The sequence below is a fragment of the Sciurus carolinensis genome, chromosome 13 (genome assembly GCF_902686445.1).
Source record: "Sciurus carolinensis chromosome 13, mSciCar1.2, whole genome shotgun sequence".
Classification (NCBI taxonomy): domain Eukaryota; kingdom Metazoa; phylum Chordata; class Mammalia; order Rodentia; family Sciuridae; genus Sciurus; species Sciurus carolinensis.
In genome coordinates, this window is record NC_062225.1 from 614,338 (window position 1) to 637,855 (window position 23,518).

Here is a 23,518-nt window from a genome sequence, read left to right on the forward strand (position 1 = left end):
TCAAAGCACCGGGGACTGCCCCTTATGAGCCCGAGTCACTTCCAGAGGGCTGGGGGACTTCCTGGGAGCCTGGACAGGGAGTCCAGCTGGCCGCTGTCCCTCCTCCTCCCTCCAGCAAAGGGGCACGCTGTGTGCTGGGCCTCGAGCAGACTGAGGCCAGGTGTCAGCATGGCGCTGAGCTCTGAAATGAGCCCCTGAGCCTCAGGCAACCAGAGCGAGCCGGGAGCCAGCGAGCGCCCGACGGTGCCGCCCGAGGCTGCTGTGCAGAGGCCAGCCCTCCCTGGCCTCCTGGAGGACACGGGAGTCTTCCCGTGTCTGCTTTTACTCCAGGGTCTGGAAAACAGCCTCCTTGTCCACAGAAGGACCCTTCTTTCTGCCTCCCAGTCCCTCCCGTCCACACGCGTGGGCCATGACTGGCTGTAGACCTAAACAGCAGGGCAGACAACGGACCCGCACGGGCCCCCCAGGGACAGGGAGGCGACTCTTGCCACCCGCCAAGCCCAGCTTGGTGCCGGGTGCTTGGCAGGAATGGCCTCGGCCAGCCCTCCTGAGCCGTGAGCTCCGTGTCGCGATTGTCCCCTTCCCGGATGACCGTAGAGGCCCAGCAGCCACGGTCTGCAGCCAGCGGGCGCAGCACTCGGGGAGGCTGACCTGGAGGCCCGTGCTCTGCCCAGGTTCTGGCATGGCTTCTGGAGCGGCCACGTGCAGGGCGGCAGGAAGCAGGGGCTCCGGGGTCCGGCCTGCTGGGTCAGCACCTCGCTGGCTCCCGGGGGTCCCCGGCCTGCACAGCACCCTCGGGGCGCGGCTCCGGCCGCAGCCTGGGGGGCAGGTGTGCGGCAGGCGCTCAGGCCCTCTGCTTCCCTCTACAGGAGATCGACGACTGCCTGGTGCAAGCGAAGGACCGCAGCTACGACGCCCTGGTGCACTTCGGGAAGCGCGGCCTGAACGTGGCGGCCACCGCCGCCGTCATGGCTGCCTCCAAGGTACCGCTGACCCGGCCCTCGGCTGCACGGGCGTCTCGGGCCCAGGCGGCCCTGCGCGGCCCCACCCTCCCGGGGTGTCGGGGTGCTCGTCTTTTTAATCAGGGAACATGGTGACTCCCTGTGCGCACGCATGCATGTGTGCAGTATCCAGGCCTGGGCGCTCCCGCCGGCCAGGGTGAGGGCCTCCCCTGCTTGGAGCGGAGGCCTGGAGGCGGAGGCGGGACGGGGGGCACATCCCTGCACCCCGGCTGACTCCACATGGACAAGCGCACAGACCACCTGGGCCAGGGGTCGGCCTCAGGCTCGACCAGCAAATGCAGGAGGGGAGCCCAGGGTCCCAGGGTGAGTGGCGCGGCCCCAGCCTGGAGGGCGCCAGGGCCTGGCCGGGAGGAAGCCGGGGGAGGGGCCGCCCCATGGTGGGGTGGGGGTGTCTCCAGGACCCGCCTGCTGTCCTTCCGGCCCTTTCCAGGACCCGCCCCCTGTGCCGCCGCGGTGCCCTCTGCAGGAGCCTCTGCTCCCGCCGGCTCCTCTCTCATCACGCTCTCTTGGTCACTGTGTCGGTCGCTCTTTTTGTCCTCAGACCTGGACAACTGATTGGTCAGACCTGTCCTCTTGGAGTGAATTTGCAGGTGGCCCCAGCGTCCTGGGCGACAGCCCCTTCCCTGGAGCCCAGATGGGGCTCGGGGCCTGCGGCAGCTGGTGGTGGGAAGGGAGGCTGCTGTGGGGTCTGGGGAGACTCCGTGGCTGGGAGGTGCCGTGTCAGCAGAGGGAGGTTCTGCGTCCTCCCTGGGGTGGCAGGACTGGGCTCTGGACGCCTGGCCCACACGCTGTGGTCCGTGGGGTCTGAGCGGAGAGCAGGATGGCGGCAGGTCTGAGGCTGGGCTGGCCCTGGCCCTGGTGGGCCCGTGGCACCGGCCGTGGTTCTTTCTCAAGCCCCTTCTGCCTGGGGCCAAGGAGAGCAGCAGCCGGGCGGAGGCCGGGGAGGAGAAGGCAGAGGGGGCTGCTCAGAGGCCCAGCTCCTATGGCGTGGGAAGGCCCCTGCCCACCGCCGGGACCCTGGGGCGCCTGCCCACCCTCTGCCAGGACTGCCCACACCGCGACGGACGCACGAGCTGCTTGGCAAGGGGTGCTCCAGGCGACGCCCCAGGAGACCCGTCGGACCGCGGAAGGCACTGAGCCCGGGAGCTTTCCATCCGCCGTGCCGCTGGCTACGCTCTTGTTTTTAAGCTGAAAGAAAAGAGAACGAGGAATCGCTAAGTTCTGAACTATCGGAACGGCCTCACGCCAGGTCGCACGAGCCCTCTCCGGGCGCCTCTCCCCGCTTCGCCGCCTCTGAAGTCAGAGGGAAGACGGGCAGCTCTGCCCAGTTCAGAGCGGGAGCTTGGTGCGCCGGCGGGGGGGCGCCGGGTCACACGCCACTCGGCTGCTCACCTGTGAACCGTTGTGCTGGTCACTTCCCGGGACCGTCCTTCCCCGGGTCTGCCTCTAGCCGGAGTTGCCAGAGCCTCATGCCACCCTGGCGGGTCACCGCTGCCCCCAGACCACCAGGGAAGCCCAGGCCCCAGGCTTCCCCAGCCGGGCAGCATGTCTGGAACTCAGCTCCGGGGAGAACTGCTCGTCGTGGGATCCGTCCAGGTGGGCTGACGCAGCGAGGGGATTTGGTTTCAGAGGAGAACGCGTTCTGCTTTGTGGGAGCTTCGCTGTTTCTCTAAATATAAATATCTGGAGAGAAGAAAACATCTCTCTTCCAAAAATAAGGCCCTCTGCTTTTGAAACAGATGTGTACTTTAAAAAAACATAGTAAGATCCAAAAATCCAGTCGGGCTGGGGTGCACTCAGTGTTTCCATAGCAACAGTGGTCACACCGGGCAGGGTCAGAGGATGGTGACTCACCAGCAGGTCCAAACCTGGCTTTCGTGACCAAACCACCTCGGAAGCTTTGTTTTCCATTCTTTAATAGGTTCTCAGATGCGCTGAGTCAGAACCTCAGGCCGTGGGCCCAGGGGCTCTGTCTAACAAGTGCCCCAGGTGGTCTCTAAGTGGCCAGCACACAGGTGACTAGGGTCAGACAGTCCCTTCTGCACCTTTCCTAGGAGGAGGCTTACCTCCTCCAAGTCGACCTTGGGAACGAGGGCAGCAGTGTGTCTGTGTGTGTGTGTGTGTCTGTGTGTCTGTGTGTGTGTGTCTGTGTGTGTGTCTCTGTGTGTGTCTGTGTGTGTGTCTGTGTGTGTCTGTGTGTGTGTCTGTGTGTGTGTGTCTGTGTGTGTCTGTGTGTGTGTGTGTCTGTGTTTCTGTGTCTGTGTGTGTATGTCTGTGTCTGTGTGTGTGTGTCTGTATCTGTCTGTGTGTCTTTGTATGTGTCTGTGTCTGCGTGTGTCTGTGTCTCTGTGTGTGTGTGTATGTCTGTGTGTGTGTCTGTGTGTGTCTGTGTGTCTGTGTGTGTGTCTGTGTGTGTCTGTGTCTGTGTGTGTGTGTCTGTGTGTGTGTGTGTGCGTGCGTGCATCTGTGTGTGTGTGTCTGTGTCTGTGTGTGTGTATGTCTGTGTGTGTATGTCTGTGTGTGTGTCTGTGTGTGTCTGTGTGTCTGTGTGTGTGTCTGTGTGTGTCTGTGTCTGTGTGTGTGTGTGTCTGTGTCTGTGTGTGTGTGTGTGCGTGCGTGCATGTGTGTGTGTGTGTCTGTGTCTGTGTGTGTGTATGTCTGTGTGTGTGTGTCTGTGTGTGTGTATCTGTGTGTCTTTGTGTGTGTCTGTGTGTATGTCTGTGTGTGTGTCTGTGTGTATGTCTGTGTGTCTGTCTGTCTTTGTGTGTGTCTGTGTGTGTGTGTCTGTCTGTCTGTCTGTGTGTCTGTGTCTGTGTGTGTCTGTGTGTGTGTGTGTCTGTGTGTCTGTGTGTGTGTGTCTGTGTGTCTGTGTGTGTCTGTGTCTGTGTGTGTGTGTCTGTGTATGTCTGTGTGTCTGTCTGTCTGTCTTTGTGTGTGTGTGTGTGTGTGTGTCTGTGTGTGTGTGTCTGTGTGTCTGTGTGTGTGTGTCTGTGTGTCTGTGTGTGTCTGTGTGTGTGTGTCTGTGTATGTCTGTGTGTGTGTCTGTCTTTGTGTGTGTCTGTGTGTGTGTGTCTGTGTCTGTGTGTGTGTGTCTGTGTGTGTGTGTGTATGTCTGTGTCTGTGTGTGTGTCTGTGTGTCTTTGTGTGTGTCTGTGTGTGTGTGTCTGTGTCTGCATGTGTCTGTGTCTGTGTGTGTCTGTGTGTGTGTGTGTGTGTGTCTGTGTGTCTGTGTGTGTAATGGCAGTTGAGAAATACTGCCTGTCACTTAATGTCGGGGACACACCCAGAAGCCCATCAGAAGGCCTGCGAGCCTGCTGCACACCCAGGCTGCATGGCAGGTGCTTCTCAAGGTGAGGGGCTCTGGCTTCTCTGTTTCTTGGTTAGAAAGTAAGCAGGATCAGAACAGTCCGTTCATGGTCTGGTGCTTTGCACCCCATGCCGCTCCTCAAGCCTCGTCGGTGGATCTGAAGTGACCCCTTTGGTTCCTCCAGTTCTGCTCTGCCCGTACGGCAGCCACATGCCACATCTGGCTACATAAATTTAAATTAATTAAAATCAACCCTAGAATTCAATTCCTCTGTCCTAAGGCATGCGCCCCCTTCTAGAGTCCTCAGTACGGCACATCACGTTCTGTCGCTGGAGGGATTTCTACAGGGCAGGACTGCCCCAAGCCCTCTGTTGACACTCGTGGGTTCTCCTCTCTTTCTTTTTTAGGGGGGTGGTTCCAGGGATTGGACTCGGGGGCACTCGACCACTGAGCTGCATCCCTACCCCTATTTTGTATTTTATTTAGAGACAGGGTCTCACTGAGTTGCTTAGCACCTCACCTTTGGTGACGCTGGCTTTGAACTCGTGATCCTCCTGCCTCAGCCTCCCAAGCCCCTGGGATTACAGGTGTGGCCACCATGCCCAACTCTCCTCTGTCTTATATCAACCCTGTACCTGTAGCTGCTTTGTCTTTAACAGGACACCCCCAAACCTTACCCACTGAGTTCCTTGGACCTCTCTTTATAAGGTTCACCAGGAAAATGGAGGTAGAAACTCAGCTGTAGGGGCACCATGCTATGGCCCTCAAGTGACCTCCCCAGGTTCACCCCATTTCCAACTCTATCACCAAACTCAGGCACTTTGCCTGCAATTATGGTCAGCAGCCACCAGGGGGTGGCCAAGCAGCTGAACAGCTAGGCCTGAACCACTAGGAGATAAATTACCATGTTTTCCCTCTTTTAAAAAAACTCACTCAATTTTGCCCTAAAAAAATAGAGAATAGTTCAATATAAATAGAAGAGAAAAAAACCCTCCCTCCCTCTTGTCCCACCTTTTATCCATCAGTGCTTTATCTAAACCTCTAGCTTGAATAAAGTGCTGCTTTCAAACCACAGTGAAAACTTATTCTTGGGGTCAGTCCGGGAAGCGCATGTGCCCGTGATCTGGGGCTCCGACTGACCCTGTCTACAGTCAATCAGAGGCAGGCAGTGAGTCCCATTCCCCTGTGCAGCCTGGCTTAGAGTCACTGCCCAGGCGGGAGAGGCACCAAGGGCTGTCAGTCCAGGACCGCACCCCCTTTCTCTGGCTGCCCACCTGTGCGGCTGGACCCGTGGGGCCAGCTCCTGGAGCCTGCCTGTCCCTTCCCTCAGAGGAGCGCTCCCCAGCGGCCGTGCCAGCTCATATGGCGAAGCCCTTCTTGTTTCAGCCAGGACTGTGGGACAGCGGGCCAACGTTTAGAATTCACCACGGCAACCAGCTTTAAACAGCACGCGTCTGAGGGTTGTGGACAACCTGCCCAAGGCGCCTGGAAGGGCCCCTCCCTCCAGCCCCTCTCTGTGCTCACCCCAGCTCCCGTGAGTCTCCGAGGGACCCCGGAGGCTCCCTGGACGCTCCCTTCCCTCCCTCCATGGTGGAAAGACCTGCATCTCAGCCAGGCGGGAGGCCCGGGAGGCACCAGCTGCGACCCGACATGCTGGCCCCTGGGTTCCGAGCGGCTTCGAGGGTCAAGTCTGCCTGCACGGCCCTGGTGAAGAGCCTGACTGACCCATGAGGTCCCGAAGATGGCCTGACTCCCACCAGGGGTGGGCCACATGGCCGCTGCTCTCCAGCGCCCGCCGCTCCCGGGCTCCTCACGGTGGGGTGGACTCTCTGCCCTCACTCGCGCCCACATCCTGGCACGCCCCCTGCTTGTCCTGCCTTTGGTGACCACCAGACGCCTGGCAGCCCTGCCGGTTCCTCTGCTTGGGGCTCGGCCTCAGCACTCTCAGTGGACACTCCTCATCCCAAGTCTGCCCTGCCCAGGCCTGCCTTTCTGATGACCGTGTGGTCACCATCTCTTGGCCCCCACTCCAGGTCTCGGCAACCCGTGATGCCACCCCTTCCCCATTTGCTCCTCAGGTCCCAGCCATTTGACCTCCTTGTCCTCCTCTGGCCTTCCTCCTCCTCTGCCTCCCTCAGCTGGGGCCAGTGCAGCAGCCGCTCAGAGGTCCACTGCCCTTCCCGCTTCCCGTCCGTGGCTGCCTCTCCCCGCTTGGAGTTCGTGGTGCTGTGCCCACAGCACTGCCTCCCCTGTTCTGGAAGCGGCCACTGGGCACTGCTTGTGGGCACTGCTAGTGGGCGGCGTCCCCTCGCCCCGCCTGCGCTCTGCTGCTCCTGCAGGCCTGCTCTGCTTCTGAGGTCCTGCCCACCCTCAAGGGTGGGTTCGCCTCCGTGGACTCCCCTGTCCCCAGGTGGAGCTGGCTCTCCCACCCCGTCCTCTCCCATGTGGTCACTTACCGCTGGTCCTGCCCGCGCTGAGAGGTACCCATGAGCACTGAAGGAGGAAGGGTCTCCGTGTTCTTAGCTGCCCCCAGTAGAGCACCAGGTGTCCCCAGGGTGGGCTTCAAGACAGCACCCTGGCTCCTGGCCAGTACCAGTTGGCTGTGACCTCCTCGCCGTGGACAAGCACTGGCCCTGGGCAGCAGCAAGGTGGACTGGGCAGGGTGGCCATTCCCGCTCTCGTCCCTCCCACGTGCCCTGCCTTCCTGGTGGGCTTTCCTGCCAGGGCTTCCTCCTCCTGCTGGACAGCCCCAGGATGGGCCCTGGAGGGCCCCGCCATCCGCCCACAGAGCAGGAAGGCCAGGGGGCGGCTGTGCAGGATGGGGCCTCAGCGCCCAGCACGGCCTCTGCTCAGGGAGGCAGCTGGGCTCTTCAGCAAGGTCCCCCCGCTCCTGACTGCCACGCTGGCCTCACAGCAAGGCCCCTGGTTCCCTGCCCAGCCCACCCGACACTGAGCAGCGGGCCTTGCAGAGCCCCGAGAGACCACTGCTGGCCAGTGAGGATCTCAGCCTCAGCTACAGTCCTGGGCTCTGCAGGGCCGCCCCACCCCTTCTGATCCCTCTCTGTGGACACCAGAAGGAGCTCGAGGGTGCGTCCACACACCCAAGGACCTGGCCAGGGCCCTGCAGCTCCCAACCTCCAGGCAGCTCCCAACCTCGAGTCCTGGGCCTCCAGACAGCTCCCAACCTCGAGTCCTGGGCCTCCAGGCAGCTCCCAACCTCCAGGCCAGGGCCCCAGGCAGCTCCCAACCTCGAGGCCAGAGCCCCACAGCTCCCAACCTCGAGGCCAGGGCCCCAGGCAGCTCCCAACCTCGAGGCCAGAGCCCCAGGCAGCTCCCAACCTCCAGGCCAGGGCCCCAGGCAGCTCCCAACCTGGAGGCAAGCGTAGGCAGCATTTCAATGCAGAGTTAAAGAACCGGGACCACAGATTTGCCTCCATAAGGTGCAGTTTCCGTGAAGCTCCGTGGTGGGCGAGTGTGCTTGTGACAGGTGGCCGTAGCTGCACTCTTCTCTAGGGGATGGACGGGGTGTCCCGCGGCTCCTGTGCTGCCCCTCCCCACTTCTCACCTCCACCTGCCCCTTCCATACCCCAGGGAGAGAGATCTGCGCTCACTCCCTCTAGATGAGCTGGCCAGGCAGAGCGTCCAGCAGGTGGCCCTGCGCAGTGGGCAGGGGGCTGCGGGCTCTGGCCTTGTGTGCTGCCCTGTCATCCTGCTCTTCCCTCCTTGGGGCTCCACGGGCACCGGGTCCCCACGCCGCCCACCAGCCTTCAGGGTTTGGTTGGCCTGCTGCTGTCACAGCACTTCCCAGAGGGAGGCCAGGAAAGCCAATCCTTCCCGATGTCCACTGCCAGCTGCAGGCTGAGCAGAAGAGGAGGAAGACCTTGGGCTAGTCCTGTGCCCCTGCAGGTCCAGAATGTTCTAAGATCCAGCTGTCCTCACACAGCCCACTGCCCGTACCCAGGGGCCAGCTCAGGTTTTGTCAAAGACCAAGCCTGGCCACTGGAACCCGCTCCTGCCCGCTGCCCGCACCAAGGTCTCCTCTTCCAGGTGGGCCGATGCAGTGTCCCCAGCATGCCTGGAGCTTCCACGTCCACGCCCCAGCCTGGCCACCCCTCCTGCAGAGGCCTCCCCTGAGTGCCCAGTGTCCAGCCAGCGGTACACCCTCCTGCCCTGGACTGCCCCTTGTTCCCATGCTCGTTCATGTCCCACACCCAGCTGGAGCTGACCTCCTTGGGCAGACCTGCCTGGCTCCCACCCTGCCCCTCTGCAGGACCACACAGAGCCCAGCATCCCAGCAGGGCTGAGGGGGCGGCTTGGGGAGACAGTGACCAGCCTGGGCATCCAGGGGGCTGAGGGGGTGGCTCAGGGAGCCAGTGACCAGCCTGGGCATCCAGGGGGCTGAGGGAGTGGCTCAGGAGCCATGAGTGAAGGAAGGAGGCAGCTGGTGGCTTCTGGCCACTGGGAGCGTGGCCTGTGCGTGGCCGCGGCTGCTGCTTTATGCGTGTCCCTTCCCCTTTATCAGGTGGCTCGACTCTTTCACCTTGTCTCCTCTCTGGACGTCAGGGAAGGGCAGGTAACCCCGCTGAGAGGTGTGACTAACCCAAACTGATCCAGCCGGGGCGAGGCCCGCCTCTGGGCCTGGTCCGGGTCAGCTGCTGCCCCCGCCCCCAGTGTGCGGTGCTGCTAGCCGGTTGCTCTGACCCTGATTAACCAGCCCCGCGTTCCTCCTGGTGCCTGAGAGCGAGCGGCGGCCTGCTGCAGCTGCGGTGGCCCTTCCCTGCTGTGTCCTGCGGTGGCCCTTCCCTGCTGTGTCCTGCGGTGGCCCTTCCCTGCCATGCCATCTTCCCGTTTCTCCCTGAGCAAGGCCTGGCCACCTCGCGGCGGGGGAGGCGCCGGCCTGGCTCTGCAGGCGGGGGTGCCACACTGCAGGGGGCCTGGCAGGCCCGTGGCTGCGTCCGCTGAGCGGCGGGTGCCCCTCCTGCGCGGAGGGGTCCCCTGGGAAGAGCCGCCTCATGGGGGCTCTGTCCCTCCCTCTTGGTCCTGCCTTAAAGTTCACTTTGCTGGATGAGGTGCCCGTCAGCCTCCGCCAAGCCCGCCTCCAGAGAGGGCAGTGGGCGCTGCCGAGTTGAAGGGAAGGCACGTCCCGGCCGATTCCGAAGGGACCACGGGGCACTGGAGAGAGGCCCCTCCCCTGCTGCCCACTGGCGGGCACCTCCGCTGGTCAGCGCTCCCGGCCCCTCGGAGGTGGGTGAGGCGGTGCTGCCAGGGGCCACAGGGCCTGAGAAACTTGCTCCTCTTCCCACTGGCCCCATCTCACCCAGCCGGCCCAGGCCAGCGGAGGGCAGGCCCCCAGGACCCCGGCCTGCCCCACGCCCCCGCCGCTCGGGTGCACTCCTGTGGCCACGCCCCAGGCCCCTCCGCAGCAGGCCGTCGGGGACCTGCCGGCGCCACACCTCTCTGCGGGCAGCCCGGGAGAGTGGGACGACCCCGTCTGTCCAAGTCTGCCGCAGCCGTGCTGGAGGGCAGCCAACGCAGCCTCCGGGCTAGGGGGCCGCAGGCGGCGACGGAAGCGGCCGGCTGCGGTGAGAGCCGCCCGGACCCCCTGCACCGAGCCTCGAGTGCCACTGGGGGGAGAGCGGGCACAGCGCTCCTTCCGCTGAGGGGCAGGCGGCCACGCAGACACTCCGCCAAAGGACACCGGGCAGCTTCCTGCCGCCACTCCTCACGCCCGTCCGTCACCTGGGTCCTCCGGCCACGGGCTGCTGGCGGAGGGCGCTGCTCCTGGCGCCTTCTCGTGGGCTGCTGGTACCGCAGGCCGCTCTGAGCCGCCACCCTCTCCCGGGGAGGCGCTCCCGACCGCAGACTCCGGTGCCTTCCTTGGACTCTCAGGCCACAGGGAGCCCCGGCAGGCACGCGCAGCTCTCAGCAGGGCCCGTCTCAGGTGGCGCAGCGCCTTGGGACGGTCGGAAGGAAGCCCTGGACAGGAGGCCGGGGCAGTCACGCTGTCTGTTCCCCTGGCCGGTTCTGTCGAGACTCTGGTGGGTGGCCCCGAGTCCCCTTGTCCTGAGACGTGGGCTCAGGCACCTGGACTGCTCTCGGAGGCAGAGAGCGAGGACGGCCGCCTCCTGACCCTCGGGAAGAGAAGACGCCCCTCCCAGAAGCCCGGGGCAGAGCGGCACCAGGCGCCGCAGGCAGCCTGGCCGTGCACCTCGCCTCCAGTTTCAGGAACAGGGCCAGAGACGTCCGGGGAAGCCTGGGTGGAAGAGCCCGAAGCACCGCAGGCCTCCCAGCTGCGCGTGGACACCAGTGTGGCTTGCTGGACCTCGGGAGGATGCTTTGAGCCCTTCCAGACCGTGGAGATCTGGAGTCACTGTCCCACAGCAGGGAGTCCAGTTCTGCAGAATAGCCAAGGACTACTGGTTCTCCCAGAAGACAACATCCAGAACGTCAAGACAGCTGAGGGGCAGGCTGTGCGGGCACCATAGGAGGTGAACGGGAAAGAGGCTCTGAGCGGAGGCCCAGCAGGGCCAGGAGGCTCTGAGCGGAGGCCCAGCAGGGCCAGGAGGCTATGAGTGGAGGTCCAGCAGGGCCAGGAGGCCATGAGTGGAGGCCCAGCAGGGCCAGGAGGCTATGAGTGGAGGCCCAGCAGGGCCAGGAGGCTCTGAGCCGAGGCCCAGTAGGGCCAGGAGGCCCTGAGCAGAGAGGCCTAGCAGGACCAGGAGGCTATGAGTGGAGGCCCAGCAGGACCAGGAGGCCCTGAGCGGGGGCCCAGCAGGACCAGGAGGTTATGAGTGGAGGCCCAGCAGGACCAGGAGGCCCTGAGCAGAGAGGCCCAGCAGGACCAGGAGGCCCTGAGCGGGGGCCCAGCAGGACCAGGAGGCCCTGAGCGGGGTCCAGCAGGGCCAGGAGGCTCCGAGAGAGGTGGAGGTCCCCGCCGACTCCGCCGGCTGTGGTGTCAGGGCTGGTTTGTTTTCAGGACTTTCTGTGACGCTCTGGTCTCCTTTGGCAGGGGCCAGGTGGGTGCCGAGCCGTTCCCGGCCTCTGTACCCTCGCCCTGCCCATCAGCACCGTCAGTCTTCATCATGCGGTGACACTGACTGGACGGCTGGCTCCTGGGAGAGCAGGTGGACACGGGGCGCCCATGCTGCTCCCTTCAGGTCTGCGCACGTGCAGGAGCTGGCGGCCACGCCGATGGAGTCTGCCCGGGCCGTTGGTGTGGGCTTGGGGTCATGAAGCCCCCGTCCTCTGGCCGGAAGCGGTCTTCTTCTCCGATGTCCACAGCGACGCCGGCGCCTCCGGGAGCAGCAGCAGGGCTGGGGATGTAGCTCAGCTGGTAGAGCACTCGCCTCGCAAGCACAAGGCCCGGGCTCGATACCCAGCACCGCGGGAAAAAAAAAAAAAAAAAATGGAGGGAGCAGCAGCTCGCTGGCGTCCTGAACAGCCTCTGCGGGGTCTCTGCGGGGGTGTCCAAGGGCGTGATTCCATGGAGTCCTCGCAGCGCCCGGCGAGGGCCTGAGAGGAGAGGCGGGCGTCCATCTGTGGCCGGTGCAGTGGGGTGTGCGCCCGCCTCCCAGGGCCCATCTCTTCCGGGGCTCGGATACGGCTCTTGGTTTTGCACTTTCCTCTTACATTTTGTCAGAAATGGAGCTGCGTTTTTGCTCCTTCCCAGTAACACCTGCCGCAGGGCGTGGCGGTAGAAAGTGCCCAATAAGGGCTGCTCGGCGGGAGGAGCATCAGGAGAGAGCGCATGCCCTCCGGCCTGCCGAGTGCGCTCAGGCTTGGTCAGTGGAATGTGGCTCACACTTTCTGGAATCAGTCTCGTCCTCCAAATTCTAAACGGCAGGGGTGGTGCCGTGGTCCGCGCTCGCCTGGCATGTTCCATTGCCAGCACTGCACAAATAAAGAAATACATCGTACGTGTCGTAAACACGTTTCTGAGTCAGCTCATCATGGCTGGCTGGCTTCAGGTCTGGGAGGGATGTCGCGGGGGGCGGGCGCAGCCTCGTGGTCTTGGAAGAGCCTGCCTCCCGCCACTCTAGAGCAGCCGAGGCTGCCAGGGTGGTGCTGGCTGCTCCCCGGTGTTCTCCCGCACGGTGTGGCTTGTGTGTGCATGTGGCTGTAAGCACTGACTCTGTGAGTGCTCTTCTTTGGGTCGTTGTGGTTCCAGCGCCTGGTGTTTGTGCTCTGGTGCGTTGGGAGCTGCTGTTTCACCTTCTAAAGCACCTTCACTGTGTCCACCCTGACGCCTCTTCCAGACCTTCGGCCGGTCCCGTCCTGCCCTCCTGCGCTGGCGCCCTTATCCTGTCTGCAGCTGCGACTCCAGCAAATCGCCGTGCTTCGTTGGTCTAATTCCATTGCCATGATTTTTTACTAAGTAAATGAAAAAACTAGCCAGGCACAGAGGTGCAGGCCTGTAATCCCAGCGACGCAAGAGGCTGAGGCAGGTTCAAAGCCAGCCTCAGCCACTTAGTGAGGCCCTAAACCGCTTAGCAAAACCCTGTCCCTAAGTAAAAAATAAAAGGAACTGGGGACGTGCCTCAGTGGTCAAGGGCCCCTGGGTTCCCTCCATTGTCCAAATAAAATACCTCCGCTTTCCTTGTCCCTGTTCCCACCACTGCTGGGCGCACCAGGCTGTCCACACATGGTTCTGAGCTGCCCGAGTTCACCGGCTGGTCCAGCAGTTACGGCCCATTTCTCGGCCTCCTGCCAGCCCTGCCCCACCCCAGGTCTCCTTCCCCAAGTGGAGCTCAGCTGGGTGAGGCTGCACCCCATGGTGGGCACCTCACTGTCCACCGTGGAGACGCCCCTCCCAGGCAGCCAGGGCCCCTCCCACCAGTATGATGATTTATCCCGATTTCTTAAGCCAAATAATAATTTCCCTCCCAGGGTTCATTCTGTGGCTCCTTCACAGCAGGAAAGGGTTACAGTGAGTGGGTTTTAAAAAAATATATTATTTTCCCTCCCTGATTCATTACCTTTTGGGTATTTTATGAAGCTCAAATGCACAGCATAAATAAACGTGCCTTATAAACAGTAACAGCTGCACAGAAAAAAGAAATGGGTGTCCTCAAGCATTAAAAAACATGGTCTGTATTCGATTTCCTTTGGAAAGACTGAGGACTGTGCACGTGGAAGTTAGGTTCTGGTTTTCTTGTGTGTTGAGAACAAGGAAACGTAGCCGTATATGGACTTTCGCTCGTGTGAAGCCCAGGAGGCTGCCCGCGGCCTCTAGCCAGCAGACCCTGAGGTGCGGCCCCTCGCAGGGTCTGCCCAGCCCCCAGCTCTACATGAGGGTCTGCAGAGGGCAGGAGCCTGGAGACGAGCCTGCGGAGCCCAGAGCAGGCAGGACGAGCGAGGTGGACCCTCCCGTGTCCAGCACTGCCCTCTGCAGGGTCCACCCAACCTCACGTCCACCTCGTGGCCCTGGGGTTGGGTCTCCTGGCCTCTGTCGCCTCTGCTCCCTCCACTGCCCAGCCGTGTCCTCTGCTCCCACCACTGCCCAGCCGTGTCCAGGCTCTGACGGGTGTCCCCCTGTTGTGCCCAGGGACAGGGCGCCTTGTCAGAGAGACTCCGGAGCTTCAGCATGCAGGACCTCACCACCATCAGGGGCGACGGTGCCCCCGCTCCCTCCGGCCCCCCGCCGCCCGGGCCTGGGCGGGCCAGCGGCAAACACGGCCAGCCCAAGATGTCCCGGAGCGCGTCCGAGAGCGCCAGCAGCTCAGGTAGGCCGCCCGCCTCCCCTGGTCCCCGCCTGGGCCCCCTGCACTGAGAGGCCTGGTCCACTGCGTGCTGTGCACCCTGGCCTGGCCCTGCCACCAGCAGAGCTGTCCTGCAGACTGTGCCAGGCCAGCCAAGGGGCAGCGCCACTCACCACGCCAGGAAGTGGTCGCCTGCACCATCTGACTGCCCAGAGATTAGGGGTGAGGTGGTAGTGCCGATCGGAGGCCACAGAGAGGTCTCTCCTCCCTGGCCCCAGGCTCCTACGCCTCACCTGTGCTGAGCACCTGAGCACCTCCGCCCGGCCCTGGGCCGCAGCCCTCTTCCCGGGTCAGTTCCGCCCCTGACTCTGCTGTCTCTGCTCATCCCTGACCACGCGTCCACCTGCAGGCCCCTGCCCCTGTTCCACACAGCTGCCTCCACGGACTAGCTGGCTGTCAGCTCCCGCATGAGGCTGCCCGCGGGGGACTCCTGGGGCTTGTTCAACAGGCGGAGTCCAGGCCCAGCCCTGGGGTCTCAGTGGTCTGCGGTGAAAGGTGCTGTGTGGGACCCTGGCATCCGACCTGTCCACCTGGGCTTCAGGCTCCTGGACGGCAGGGCATGGACCTGGGTTTTCCAGATGTTCTTGGGAGCTGATGGTCGCCTGGGCTCTCAGCACAAGGTGGACGTGGGTGTAGGGACGGTGCTGGGTCAGCGCCTCCTCCCCTCCCTGGCCTAAGGGGCAGGAGTGGGCCTTTCTTTGGAAATCTGTGGCCCCAGCTTCTGACCCACTGGACACTGCCCACATGTGACCCAGAGGCCAGAGCAGGGCCCCCGTCCTCTCTGAACCTCAGACTCCTGTCTGTATGCAGGAAGACACCCTGTGGGGGCTGTCATGGGACCAGCCAGGTGGAGTGCTTAGGACATGCCTGGGAGCAGTGTGTGGAGGCCATCGCTACCCATCTTACCCGGGAGAGCGCTCTGTAATGCTGGACTCTGGTAGGAGTCCTGCTGTGGTAGGAGGTGTGTCTGTGGCCCTGAAACCCCTTTTCCTTTAGAGTCCCCCTGGCCATGGTAGAGGAGACCACGTAGAAGCCGGCCCAGAGAGGTCATGCACCGTGCCAGTGCACAGGACCAGACGCTGGGCCTCCTGCCTAGAACGCCCCCAGGTCATGCAGAGCCGTCTCAGAACTGTGAGAGCCTTGGGTGTCTAAAGGGACATGGTGTCTCCAGGTCTCCAGCGTGCTCCCGGCGTGGGGACCGTTTGCTGGGGAGATGGTCTGCCGCCCTTGGCACCCCAGTGGCTGGAGCACGCTGTGCTGAGACAGCCTGTCCTCGCCGCCCTCCCTCGGCCTCTGCACCTGTGGTGGGGGCCGGGGAGGGAGGTACTGACCCAGCAGTGAGACCAGTGGTGCTGACCCAGCTGTTGTGGGGCCTAAAATAAAAGCCTTCTCAGTGAGGACAGAGGGCAGGTGGCCCAGGCCCGGTGGAGGGGCAGGACTCGGCTGGCTCCTCCTGGGCTGTGCGGACCCCGTGAGCAGGGTACGCGTCTCAGAACAGTGCCCAGGGCCCTCCGAGGACGCGAGGACTCGGTCATGGGCAGGATTCCCTCAGCTTCTCCTTTTCACGAGGGCCAGATGACCTGGATTGGGCGGCTGTGCCTCAGGACTGAGAGGGGAGGAAGGTCGTTGGCAAGCCGTGGCCAGGGGCAGGAGTTGAGGACTCCTGGGGGCGAGCCAGGGAGGCTGAGGCAGGAGAGCCACGAGTTCAAGGCCAGCCTCAGCAACTTAGCGAGGCCCTAAGCACCTCAGTGAGACCCTGACTCTCAATAAAATACAAAACAGGGCTGGGGATGTGGCTCAGGGCGGAGTGCCCCAGGGATCCTTCCCTGGTACAAAAAAAAAAAGTGTGCTGTGCCAAGTGGCCGGCTTGCAAAGACGTGGGGGGAAGGCCAGGGAGGTCTAGGATGGAGGCCGAGCAGGCCCAAGTCAGGAGGCAGGGAGCCCCACGGACCCTGAGACCCTGGAAATGAGAAGAAAGAGCTCCTCAGCCTCTGCGTCTTGAGAGCGAAGCGGCCACGGCGGGAGGCAGATGGCCCCGCGTCGCCGACAGGCAGGCTCCTGGCGGGGGTGCCTCCCTCGGTGGCCACCCCAGCACAGGCGCCCAGTGCGCTGCACGTGGGCCCCACCTGGGCTCCGAGGAGGACGCGTTGCCACCCCCGGATGGAGAGGGATGGGCCGCCCTGCTCGCACACCCGGGCCGGGACTGCCAGGCAGCCACCCGCCTCCCAGCCGTGTGGCGTTCAGGCCCTCGAAGCGCCAGGGCAGGCAGGACTGAGGTTGCCCTCCCCACAGAGTGGACGGGAGGGACGTGGTCACCATGCACGGACTGCCTAGCACTGGCACCAGGAAGGATGCACAGGGAGTGGGAAGAATGGATCTGGAGTTGGCACGTCCTTAGGGAGCACCCACCCTGTGCCAAGACCCCGCGGGCACCAACACCCGTGCAGAGACGCCAAGCACTCAGGGTCCAAGGCTGGCCTGGGGCGGTGTCCAGAGGACTTCTGCTCCGGATGGCCTGGAGCAGGAGGCTCTGGGAGTGGGTGGTGGGTTTTCCCAGAGGAAACTGGAGCCAGGCGAGGGGTGCTCAGGAGCACCCCTTCCACGTGGTGTCTCGGCAGACACCTGCTCCCGGGAAGCTCCGTGCGGAACGCGCTGGGTTCCCACGCCGGGGCCTCCCTGGTGCTGGGGCTGGTCCTGGGGCCTCGCTGATGGAGCCCCGTTCCCACAGTGTGCACCTGCTGCTCCACCTGCAGGACGCGGAAAGGTGAGTACACAGCGCTGCTCAGCCTGCCGGCGCCTCGGGAGGCCACGCTAACCAGGAGCAGCTGCCACCCGGGCTCCCTTCCAGCTGCAGGACCGGGGCCGGGTCACTCGGCACCACGCAGGCACTGTGCTTCCCCGATGCGGCCCCTCGGGGCTGCGGTCCCAGGGCGGCCAGGCCCCGTCCTCTGCAGGTTTGAGCTGGAGGATCATGCCCACCTGGCCTCTAGTGACCGTGGGCTGGAGGCCTGTGCTCCTTCCCACCTGGGCCTCTCCAGGGCCGCTTGAGCGTCCTCGTAGCACGGTGGATGATGACCCAGAGCGAGGGACCGCAGAGGGAGGGTAGGCGGGAAGCCACCTACCTTTTATGACCCAGCCTTTGAAGTTGCACCTGCCACTTCTCATTCTTTTTGTTGGAAGTGAGTCATCAAGTCCATCCCACATCTGAGGGCAGGATTAACCTCCAGGCCTTGAGGAAAGGAGTCACACAGCCAGGAACTGTGGCACACGCCTACAGGCCCAGCAACCTGGGAGGCTGAGGCAGGAAGGATGCAGGTTCGAGGCCAGCCTCAGCAACTTAGTGAGGCCCTGTCTCAAATGAAATGAAAAGGGCTGGATGGGCTCCGTGGTAGAGCTCCCTGGGTCCAGTCACTAGTACCAAAAACAAAGAGGTGTGCGGCCATTTCTCAATCACCACATGGTCATGCATCCCTGTACTCTGGGAAGTAAGGGCCCAGGAACTTGACAAGACCCCCAGGGGGTAGTCCTGATGCAGCCAAGGGAGCCCTGGTCCTGCTTCGCCACTTACTAGCTGTGCAACTTTCTGTAAATCACCTAACTACTCTGTGCCTTAGTTTCCTCATCTTAAGATGGATACGAAGGTCCCTGCTTCTCCAGCCCACTGCCCTGTTGTGAAACAGCTGTGAAAGTCTTTCCAAGGGTATTGTTAGCACCCTGTCCTAGAGCAGCCAGGAGACTCCAGGGAGGGCAGACCAGTCTGGGCCTCTTAGTGCTGGACAGGGACGCCTGCTGCTGCCTGCACGGAGTGCGAGTGACCGCTTGGTGGCCGGGTTGTTCTCCCGTGCCCTGCTCCTGTTTGCCTGGCCTTAATGGAACATGCCGGGGCCAGAGAGTGCTGGACTGACCAGGCCCTGCGCCCCTCCTGCCTCCCAGGGAGGAGCTGGCTTGGCTCAGGAGGCCGGAGGCACCGGCCTGCAGCCTGCCGAGGGGAAGGCAGGCAGGTGGCCCTGTTGCTGTCCGCTGGTCTCTGGGTCGCAGTCCAGCCCCAGCGGGACTCTGTAAGGCGGTGGGTTGGCCTCGACGGCCCTGGGTCCTGGCAGCTGACGGCAGTGGCAGCGGGCGGTCCTGGGGAGGTTCTCGGGCACCCGAGGCAGAGGGTGAGAGGAGACCTCAGGCTCACGGACCCTGTCCTCCTGGTCCCCTGAAGTGGTGTCCCCTGGGGGCCGCTGGGCCGGAGCCTGGGGGCTCAGGCGTTCCCGGGCACGTGGGGGCCCTAGGACCCCTGGGCAGAAAGGGCAACCTCCTAAGAGCTGCGACTGCAGGTCTTAGTGCAGGACGGGGCGTCTCGTCCTGGGGCCGCACCAGCTGCCCCGGAGCGCAAGGTGGCGCATCTCAGGTTCCAGAACGGTCCCTCCTGCGGTTCCCCTCCCGCCCCTGCAGCCAGCTCCCCTCCCCGTCCCTGGGCCCTGATGGACGCCGACCTGTGCTCGGGATGGCTGCCCACGCGCAGGCGGAGGACCCTCAGATGAAGCACGTGGGACGTGGTTTAGGTGGACCTTCTCGCCTGCTCGGCACGGCGGTGGGGAGGGCGTGGCGGGGCGCCGGCCGCGGGAGCTGTGAGCGCGTGGCTCTCGCCCCCAGCGCCTCCTAACCTGTCTTCTCTCCCTCGGTGGCGGTGGCGGCGGTGGGCGTGGATGTAAGTGTCGGGCCTGCCCTGGGCGTGTCTTTGGTGTGTGCCGCTAACGTGTGCCCCTAACGTGTGCCGCTAACGTGTGCCGTGTGGGCTGCTCGCTAACCTGGGTTCTGCTGCTCTGTGGGGTGGGCGGCCCAGGGCTGGCATGGCCTTTAAAGTGCGCGGACTCGGCCTGTCCCCTTCCAGCCCCCATGGACAGAAGAGGCCAACCTGCTGGGAGTGCTGGCCGGTCACTGGCACAGACGGGCAGCCAGGCCACATGCCCATTCCCCTGCCAGCCGTGGGCCTCCAGGCAGCCACTCTGTGGGCTCAGCTCCGGAGATTCGGAGTGGCCGTGGCCATCGCCCGGCTTGGGAGGCCGCTCGCACACGAGCTCTCTCTGGGCCATCGGGCACAAGGGTGTGCCCAGTAACAGCCTCTCGGGCCGCTGCCAGCGCTGAGGACTGCCGGCCACGTGTTCTGCGCCAACCTGCAGGACAGGATCACTGAGGGGACACACTGCAGTATCCTGCCGGGCCACTCAGCCTCTCCCCATGCTCCTCCCTGTTCCCAAATGATCTGATTGTGGAAATGCATGTGACGCAGAAAATCAAAGTAAGAGAAAAGACGCTTGGTGAGCAGGATGGCCAGGGACCAGCAGGAAGTTGAAGGTGTGGCCATCAGCGGGGTGTGGCCAAGGTCCCTGTTGCTCCTCACTCTGTAAGGAGGAAGGACAGGCTTGGAGGATAGGTGCGCAGGACACTTGCCCTCCGAGGCCCGGAGGGAAGAGTATCACCAACACTCTTGGCAGAAACAGCTAAGGACTCGGTGGCCAGGGGGCGCTTGCTTCTGGGGGCTGCTTCCGCCCCCAGCTACCCACACCAGCCTCCCTTGCTCCCAGACTCGGCTCAGCTGGGCACTGGTTTTCTATTCCTGCTTGGATGGCTGGGCACACCTGCCCTCCTCGGGGCTGTAGGGACGCTCTTTCTGACCCCTAGCCCTGGTTCAAGGGTGCAGTGTGGAGAGGGTGCGGGAAGCCCTTTCGCCTCCCTCTCGAGGTGGTCATTACTATTTTGGTAATGTGTGAGTTCACTGTTCGGCCTCAGTGCATCCAGGCCAGGAGAATGGCCGACTTGGGAGATGCCCTGGGATCTTGAGGGGACTCTGGGCCACCTTCAATACCCACAGCCTTCAGTACCGGAAATGCCCTGGAGTAGGATGTAGAGGGAACCGCACGTGTGTTGCAGAGGCATGGACTCAGCCGTGTCAGGCCCAGGCCCAGGATGTGGGTTCCCCCTGGAGCGGAGCTGCTTCTGCAGGCCTGCCTTGCCCTGGGGCTTTGGGCCCTGGGTTGTGCTGCCTGGTGTTCCTCCTGCCAGTCAGGAGGTATGTGGGTCCAGAGCGGATGGGTGCTGAGCTCTGACTTGGGACCAGCACGTCATCTCCGAGACCATGCAAGGGTTCACGCAGTTCAGTGGGCGTGCACAGGGCTCAGAGGGAGTGAGGGAGGACCGGTGTGGCCACACGCCTCAGGACGCTGTCTGCTGGGCTGAGCTGTGAGCTGACGTGAGAGCCAGGCTGTGTAGCACCAGCTGCCTGGTATGGACCCTAAGCCTTTGCGGTCTCTGGTGGGGAAGCCCGTGGAGGGTCAGTCTTCTGGAAGTCTCTCCCAGACCATGGGTGTCCATGTTCAAGGTCCTGCGTCTAGCTGGATTTGGGCAGGGCAAAGGACCAGAGTGCAGAGTAAACAGGCAGAAGGAGGCACAGACGGAAAAACGCAGGGAGGTGGATGCTCTCAGGCCCTCCCTAAGGCGCAGCCTGGCAGATGGCCCTCTCAGTTCCCCTGGGCGAGGCCTGGGTGAGGCAGCCATGCTCTGCTGCTGCCCCCTGCTGGCCACGTGGGAGTCCACGTGAGGACTCAGCTGAGGGTCCTGGTGCAGCCAGGCCCTCACGTGTTAGGAGGCGCTCAGGTTTCTATCTGCAGACCACAGGGCGTTGGACCAGATGGGCCGAGGCCTGTAGCTCTGCCTTCTGTGATTCTGGGCAAAAACAGTGTATGCAGCCTAGAAAACTGAGTCTGGATGTAGGTGAGCGGGGTGGCGGAGAAGGGTCTGCATCGCAAGTCCGTGCAGCCTGCTGGTAGCATGGAATGGACTGCAGCACCAGTGAGGAGCTGCGGGGCATCTGCCGAGGAACCTTGCTGGCCCCTGCCCCACAGCGGCTACACTCAGATTCTCCCCCCTGGGCTCCTCTGCCTTTCTAGGCTGGGCCTTGGGAGTGAGGCTCTGCGTGGGTTACCCTGCGGCTTCCGGGAGAGCTGCCTGCACACGTGCAGCGCAGTGTCAACGCTGTCCTGTGTGTGACGGGGGCAGCGGGCTCCCCCAGCCGCCCCACTGTCCCGTCTAGAGCACAGCCTTCTCCAGCCAGCGGGGGCCGCGCCGAGGGTCTGGACGGCGGGGAAGCGCCGTGCCTGCCTCCTTCTTGGCGGGTGCGCTCTGAGCCTGCGGCTGTCCTGTGCACGGTGCCTGGGGTCTTGCAGGTGTCCAGACCCGGCCGCGGCTGTCCTAACAGGTCTGGCGTGTGGTGCTGCGTGCCTAACCCCAGCCTGCCCACCCGCCCACGCTGACCCTCCCTGCTGCCCTTTCTCCTCCGTGTAGATTGTACATGGACATTAAGTGGTTGAGGGAGATGTGGCTGAGGGTGGTGTGAAGGCCTGGGAGCCCCACCGGGTCCAGAACCCACTGGCGTTCTCTGACGACGAGGAGGAGGACCTGCTGGATTTCATGTACAAGTATAAAGCACCGAAAAGGACGGATTCGCCCCTGGAGGTACCGGGCGGCGCGGGCTGCGGGCTGGAGCGTGGGTTTGCCTAGGCGCTCTGCCTGGAGACCTGGGGGGTCCGGCGGTGGCATCCTGTGGGGTACCCAACACCTCCTGGTGCTGGGCTAGCAAGATCTTCCTTCAGCAAACTGTTGGGCACCCAGGCTGGGTGGCGTGGGAGACCCTGCTAATCTTATTAGAAATGAGAAAGGTGGCAATAGGTTTTGATTTTTTTCCCATTAATGCCAGCAATTATTCACCTAAGATGATGTGTGACTGAAAGGCAACCTAAATCCGTCTTTTGGGAAAGGAGAACTCGGAACGTGCTGTCTGACGTACTTATAAAAAAGCTTCTCCCCGCCATCTCCAGGACACAGCGTGTGCCGGGTGCAGAGCCACTGTCTGTGGCCTGGTCTCAGGGCCCAGCCCTTCAGACTAGCAAAGCCAACACTGTCCGCACGGGGCACGGCTGGCTGCAGATGTAGACAGGGTGTGGGCAGCGGGAGGGCCTTGTTCTGAGACGTGGTGGGGACTCGGGCAAGGCCAGCAGAATCAGGGACCCCAGAGACTTCCTCCCTGCCCCGCGCAGTCTTCTTTCCAGTTCCCCATTGCTGAGTCCTGAGGTCAGGGTGGAGGTGTTGCGATGCCCCCCACAAGCACAGTGGCCTGGTGTCCCAGCCACCCCAGAAGTGTACTTGGGCCACCTTCACGTGCAGGATCCACCATGCTCCTTCCAGGACAGGCACGCCTGGGTCGGGTTTTGGAGAGACTGGGCGCCCTGCCCGGGCCGGGCCTTATGCTGAGCCTCCCTGGGGGGCCCCAGCTGTGCTCCTTCGGTCTTGTGGTCTGCAGCTCGCAGCCCGCTCCACTGCTTACCAACTGCCCAGACAGGCCTTAGAAAACAGGGTCACCACCTGCTGGGCTGTGGCCAGCAGTGGTTGGTGAGCGTCCCAGGGCACTGTGGCCTGAGGATGGGCGGGAGGCCGCACCTGCTCTGGTCCATTCACTCCCTCCTGCTGGGCACTGAACTGGACCTGGCCTGTCCCCAGGAAGGGAGGAGGCTGGGCAGACCCCTCCCCCACCCCAGACACCAGGGTGCAGAGCCCTCTTGTGGGCATGGGCAGCACCCTGAGGACAGAGGTGGCGAGGGCCCAGGGAAGCCTCAGCAAGGTGGCTTTTGAGGTGGGCTCAGGGGCTGGTCAGAAGGTGCGAGGACGCCGCGGGGACATGCGCAGGCATGGGGGCTGAGGGTGCCCCACCCTATGCTCTGCAGGAGGGGTCTTCCCTGTCCTTTCCCAGCAACTGTGGCCTTGTCCATGGAAGGAGGGCCCCTTGAGAGCCACCTGCGGGCTGGGTGACCCTTGGTCTAGTCCCTTTGCCTGTGTGCTGTGGTCTGTGGGGCGCCGGCCGGCTTTGCTTCCAGAGCGGGAACTGGGCACTCAGGCCTGTCCCAAGAGACGCAAGGCCAGTTCCCAAGGGAAGTGCAGAAGCGGCAGAGCCCAGAGCTGGAGGGGCGTCTGCCGAGTCACTGTCCCTGTCCGAAGCGCTGCTGCAGGCGGGCACAGGACTGCCCTCTGCCCCAGGGACTGGCTCCCACGGGGAGCCGCCTGTGGGAGGCGGGGCCTTCTGGCGGGCTCAGCCTGGGGGTGGGTGCGTGGAGACCCAGGGAGACCCCTCTGCCCGCTGCCCACGCTCCTGCTGACGTCCTGCATGGCTCGCGGGCCGTGCCACACGGAGGGTGTCTTCTGTTTTCTCTGCCAGGCACCGCCTAGACTCCTTCGATCTCGCTTCAGGAAGAAAAGTACCTCATCCTCGGCCACCGAAACCACGTGAGTGAGATGAGCCATCAGCCGCGGACCCACAGAGCGAGTCTCCTCTGCCTTAAAGAGCTGGTCCCACTCGGCTCCGCCTCTCCGCGCACTCCGCCTCCACGGATCTT

General features: G+C 63.4%; 1 protein-coding gene across 5 annotated transcripts in view; it reads left to right on the forward strand.

The window, feature by feature from the left end:
* Positions 1–23,518, forward strand: part of Reep1 (receptor accessory protein 1) — a 95,988-nt gene that overhangs the window by 70,110 nt on the left and 2,360 nt on the right. For 4 of the 5 annotated variants that reach the window (XM_047522817.1, XM_047522820.1, XM_047522821.1 and 1 more), the window contains exons 5-10: positions 870–983; positions 8,852–8,902; positions 13,874–14,051; positions 16,816–16,851; positions 21,436–21,587; positions 23,341–23,408. In XM_047522817.1, coding sequence (XP_047378773.1) covers positions 870–983; positions 8,852–8,902; positions 13,874–14,051; positions 16,816–16,851; positions 21,436–21,587; positions 23,341–23,408 — 599 coding nt within the window. The remainder of the gene's footprint in view (positions 1–869; positions 984–8,851; positions 8,903–13,873; positions 14,052–16,815; positions 16,852–21,435; positions 21,588–23,340; positions 23,409–23,518) is intronic. The other variant, XM_047522819.1, reaches the window with a different exon arrangement.